General features: G+C 42.1%; 1 protein-coding gene across 1 annotated transcript in view; it reads left to right on the forward strand.

Annotated features, from left to right (window-relative positions):
* Positions 1-3,475: 3,475 nt before the first annotated feature.
* Positions 3,476-6,097, forward strand: part of zcchc24 (zinc finger, CCHC domain containing 24) — a 43,167-nt gene continuing 40,545 nt past the window's right edge. The window contains exon 1 of the mRNA XM_080539588.1: positions 3,476-3,733. Coding sequence (XP_080395714.1) covers positions 3,491-3,733 — 243 coding nt within the window. The 5' untranslated portion in view covers positions 3,476-3,490. The remainder of the gene's footprint in view (positions 3,734-6,097) is intronic.

Here is a 6,097-nt window from a genome sequence, read left to right on the forward strand (position 1 = left end):
CAAACACATGACTGTGACATGATAGAAAATGACTCATGTTGTTATAGGAAAAAGTGACTCGCCGATAGTTTATTCACTGTATTCATCTAATCACATGACCCTGAGCGGGAATATGGATTTCCATATAATGCTGGTTGCAAAATGAAATGAAACGTCCCTGACCCAAAACATTCCAGTATAATTCCAGACCAGTATTCCGGGAATCCAGTATAGGGAAACATTTAGATTCAAGTCAGGATTTCACTCAAGCCGTATCTTACGGTGATTCTTTTGATGTGTGGAGAGGCAAAATGTGTCTGTGTGTCCATATTTCGTTTCACCGACCCTTTCATAATAACATTTTATCCAGGCTCTCCACTGCTAATTAAAGTTACATTATGGATGCCACTGCGCGCTTTTGAGCCAAAAGGGGTCCCCTAAGTATTCAGAAATAATGTCTAGAAGCAAAACCTCCCAGTTTAGCCTATCGTTAGAACAAGTCGATTATAATGTCTGCAGACCAAACATATATCATTCCCCATAGGTTTGCGAAATACAGAACACAACCCAAAGCCTGTGACAGTTGAATAGTGGAAGGATCTGTAAGCGAAGCCCCACATCTCCACCAGTAGACTGAGCTGTTCCTCAATGTCCCCAGAGGGGGGCAGGATAGTCTATCTATGCAATAATCCCTTCATTGAAGGTTTGATTGATTGATTGAAAACTTTATTAGAAGATTTGCAGAAGTAGGTACATGAAAGTACATATTACATACAAGGTCAACTAACAGGATAAAAACCCAAGAAAGCCACTGGCTTATTTCAATTGGGGTCCTTGATTCTCAATTCATCGTTACATGTAAGACAGACAAAAAAAAAACTAGTACTATCTACAAGATAATACAGACAAATAACTAGTACTATCTACAAGATAAATATACATCCATCATGGGAAGAACAATACAACAAAACATTAGGTATGTACAGCGGGTAGGACAGGTGGGGACATACACCACAGGTGGGGGCGGGGGACAAAACACAAAGTATGTACAGTGTGTAGTTTGGGTCTTTTAATCTGATTTTTGATTTAGAGGGTCCAGTTACGGATTGCAGCCTCCTGTAAATGTTTTTTGAGAGTGGTTTTGAAGGTGGGCAGTGTTTTGCACTCCTTTAAGATTATAGGAAGGGCGTTCCACATTTTTACTGCATAGTTTGCAAACGAGTTTATCCCCTTGTTTGTGGTGCAACGCGGTTGAACGTGGTTCGTGGAGCTTCCTCTGGTATTGTATGTGTGGACGTTGTTCACTTTTTGGAAGTATGTTGACAGGTACTTGGGTGTCTTTGTGGTGTAGCGTATCTTGAAGACCAGGCCCAGTGCAAGCTGCTGCACTCTGTCAACTACTCGTAGCCAATCAAGGCTCAAAAAATGAGCAGCGGTTAGATGTGTCCTAGGGTTGAGGCCTAGCAGAAGCCTAACCAGTTTATTTTGGGCTGTCTGGAGTCTTGTTTTATGGGCCTTTGTGGTTCTATAGTACCATGATGTTACGGCATAGTCGAAGTGACATTGAATGAGAGCTCCTGATAGGGTCCTCAGTGTGTTTTTACTGACAAGTGAGGATATCCTGTACAAGAATCTAGTTCTATGGTTCACTTTTTTGATTACTTTTGCTGCCATTTTATCTCCGGAAAGATTTGCCTCTAAGATGGAGCCCAGGTATGTAATATCCTCTTTTCTTGTGATATTAATGTTACCCACTTTTATTTAAAAATGTTCAGCCTTTCTGAGTTTAGATGGGGATCCGTATAGGATGGTTTCAGTTTTACCTAGGTGTATTGATAGTTTATTGTCAGCTAGCCAGATGCAGATTCTACTCAGTTCAGTGCTTAGCGCTTTTTCCACCTGCAATATGTCCCTGTCAGAGACCAGCAGAGCCGAGTCATCCGCGAACAGGAACAAATTGCAATCACATGCTGATGACATGTCATTCACATATATTAGGAACAGTAAAGGTCCCAATATGCTTCCTTGTGGAACGCCGCAGGTCACTGGGAGGGGGGGGGACAGTGTTCCGTTCACACTAACCACCTGTTCCCTCCCCTCTAAGTAGGATTGCATCCAGCTCACCGATGTTCTATCGAACCCAATTGCTTTCAGTTTATCTAACAATATGTGGTGATCTACTGTGTCGAAGGCCTTCTGGAGGTTAATGGAGGAATGGGTTTTGTACACATGAAAGAAAGACTGTAATACGGCAGGCATAGCAACAAGTCCTATATTTGTGTTGGCTATTATGAATATGACATTGCAATATGAAATTGTAAATTATGTGCTTTATTATTACAGAGGTTATTAAGTGAACTAGTACGCATATTTCCCCATTGTGTTATCTTGATGATGCCACTAGAGGGAGCACGGCAGTGGTATTGGTGTTGGACTGTAATGGACATTATTAACATGATGATATAGGTTAGGTCTATGAACCTTGTGTCCTGAGCAGGCAGGCTGGCAGGCTTCATCGTGAGGAGGATGGAGAGTTGATGTTAGCAGGAGCCTGAGAATGTCACCTCCGTCTATTGCTGAATAAACAAAACCATTTGTCGTCCCCCCCCCTCCTACTTTGGATGCATTTAAAATGCAAGCAGTATGCAGTCTTTATAGCCTTGTTTCTATAAATTACAATTACATAGTTGTGGTCTGTTTGTTTGACTTCACATCAGACCTCAGGCAAAATACATCTTTTTTATATTTGGTGCTTGATTTCCTTGTCCTGCACGCAATGGAAGCAGCAGAATAGTTCCAAGCTAAGAATCCAAATACACCTCAAGTTTTGCAGACATTTGAACATTACATGTTTATATAGGCTATACTTTTTGCCCAGGTGTGCTGCAGAGGTGAGATAATCCAGGTAGCCTCCTTGGTGATTGAATAAGTATGGTTGAGCTTGTTTCATGTTGAGTAGCCCACAATTTAGAAAATGCATCTTTAGTCATATTTAGGTTGCTCTTAGGTGTAGGCTAATGATAATACAATCAGAACAGTTTCTCTTTTTTAAACAAAATGTAAATTATTACTGATATGAACGCAGATCATCCATAGAACCAATCATCTAACAGAACAGCAAATAACTATTCACATAAATGAAAAAGCCCAACCTTCATTCGCCTTCGCACTACATGACGCATCCCCTTCACTACCGCATATCCAATGAGCCTCTCTCTGCCCCACTGCGAATAAAGGGAGATAACAGGCCATGGGGAGCGGGCGAAAACTTTTTATACTGACATGTTAGAGGAGCAATGACTTTTGTGTAACAGTAAAACCTGGGACTAGGCTCCCAGCGCCAGGAGGATAGGGGTCCCGTACGTGAAGCAAAAGGAACGATTGCCAAAGCGGGGTGGAGAAAGTAAGAAGAGAACGGACAGAAAACCGGTGACTTGGAGCAAAGATTCCCCCGAAGTTGAGAGCAATCCAAAAACAGCCTGTGGAACAGCACAGTTCATCCATCTGAAAGATGAGCTTGTTGTCTGCCATAGACACGAGTGCCTCCGTGTACCAGCCTGCACAGCTCCTGAACTGGGTCTATCTCTCGCTGCAGGACACCCACCAGACGAGCGCTTTTGACGCGTTCCGACCCGAACCCAACTCGTCCCACCACCCGGACCTAAACTACAGCAAGCCCCCCTTGGCGGACCTGAGCTCATCCCTGAACTCCAACAACTATCTCAACAACTTCTTTACTCTGCAGCGCAATGAGGTGAGAGACGCCCCGATTCTCAATTATTCACTGCGCAGTGGAATTGAAGATCATGCTTTTATATGCGTAAAAAAAAGAAAAGATATAGACAAATGCTGTCTTGTCTTGCCATTAATGTTCCATGTCGAGCACAGATTTGCAAATAGTTTGAGCGTGTACAACACGGGCTATTCTGGTCGCCTTTCATACCGCCATGATATCTCGTATAGACGGGATAAACGTCTCTGTGAATGAGGTAGAGCCGGATAGAAGACCTGTGCCAAGCACAACTGATTTTACGGTCTGTGCTAAATAGACCTGTCACCAAGGCACAAATCACACAATTGAGTCCAGCGTGTTGCAAAATCCACTGTTGGATTGGAGTTATCTGCAAATAAAAATGTGAGAGAAACAATGTCATTTATTTTAGAAGAAGGCCTGTCAGTGTTGTTGTGAATGTGTCATTCACAGTCAATGAATTATTATTGCGTTCAAATAAAGTCAATAAATAAATAGGCCTAATGCTTTGGAGTTGTATCCCCCTGTGTTAAGGGAAGTTGCCAAAGGCGCTAAAGCGATGATGTTGAACTTGTTTCTGTTGCAACCGTATATCTCTGTTATTCTAATTGGAGATGGTGCTGAGTATGGCTTTTTGCAGGGTTTGTCAATTGTTTCGACTACGGGTCTAGTTCAGAGCAGGCCAGCCAGCCACACATACTGCGTCTGTGGAGTCTGTGGTCTGCATATTGATGAGCTGGGGGTCTCTGGGTTAAACGTGTAGTGTAGTGGGGGGGGGGCTGGAAGGAGTGGAATTGTTTCTCTGAATTCTTACATGAAATATGAAATGTGTTTGGGTTTACACAGTTCAAGTTGTATGTGTAACCTGTCATTTCTTAAAGCTTGTAGGACAAAGTTGAAGTTAAAAGTTTAAAAAGTGAAAAGTGACGCACGTGCACGCACACACACACACACACACACACACACACACACACACACACCTACACACACACACACACACACACACACACACACACACACACACACACACACACACACACACACACACACACACAGTATAGATAGTTCCATAAGTGCACAGAACAGCAAGTTACTGTACTCCTATAGATTAGAGGATGCTTGCACTCCATTCCTGAGTTCTATTTTGCCTGTCTGCTTCAAATAGATCCGGTTGTGCAAACACAACTGGGACCTGTTTAGATGCTTCCTATATTTATGTTGTCATGAATAACTTTCAAACATGCCATCAATGCCATGACAGGATGGAAATGATAGCCCAGACCATATACAGTGTATAGTTCCTCACAGCCATTGTGAGGACATTAGAGAAAATAGCATCTTCTATTTGAGTCTCACAACCTGTTAATTCAACTGCTAATGATAACAGTTCCTTTAATGTGTTGTGTTGCAATCATATCATGGGTTAAAACGACACTCAAACAGGTTTTGCAGAGAGGGAATATAGGCATAACTGTCATACAGTATGTAGCCTATGAAATGCATGATGAAGGCAATCAGAGGTTTTGCAGCCCCTTAAATTTGACCCTATAATCTTGCGGATTTGTTGTTCTCCTTATTCAATACTAGTAGACACTTTCACAATACATTTTTAAGTCAATATATCTGGCTTTGAATGCCCTGATCGGTCCTGATGTTCCAAATTGTCCATTTGAGACTATTCCTACAACTCCCACGGTTCCCCTCTCCCTCCCACGGAAGGAAGGGCCTTCTGTTGAACAGTGCTGGTGCTCTCTGGTAACCACTGGCACAGTAGAGCAGGGTCAGAGGGCAAATACTTGTCTGACGTATTTTAACGCAGTATGAGAAGTAAACACAGACCTGGCGTTATGATAGCTATGATGCGGCTGCACACCGAATGGTGATAGTTCAAGACAGTATGCATTATGGACTGACCAGAAATACACATGAAAATTAATATCAAGTCAACTAACCCTTTAACATGAACCAGGCCTCAGAACCATGGGTGTGTACTGTATATCCAACTGAGTAATGGGTTTCAAACACACACACACACACACACACACACACACACACACACACACACACACACACACAACTGGAAACAGTTGAAGGAGGGAATGTCTTCTGATCTGGGGATGAAAAAATATAATTTGTTTTTTGTTGTTGACGATGATACAACACAGTGTCATCAAAGTAAAATATGAAATCAAGTAAGGCAACTGATGTGGGGAAAATGAGTTGAAGTGGTTGTGAACTCATATTCGCACCGTGAGTCAGTTGAATGCTATGCTGTTCCCTTTTTCTGATGAAAAGCATCAGCAACATCAGCGCAGATGCTCTTATCCTCTAATAATAATAATAATAATAATAATAATAATAATAATC

This window comes from Nansenia antarctica, assembly GCF_963989245.1.
Source record: "Nansenia antarctica genome assembly, chromosome: 1".
NCBI lineage: Eukaryota > Metazoa > Chordata > Actinopteri > Argentiniformes > Microstomatidae > Nansenia > Nansenia antarctica.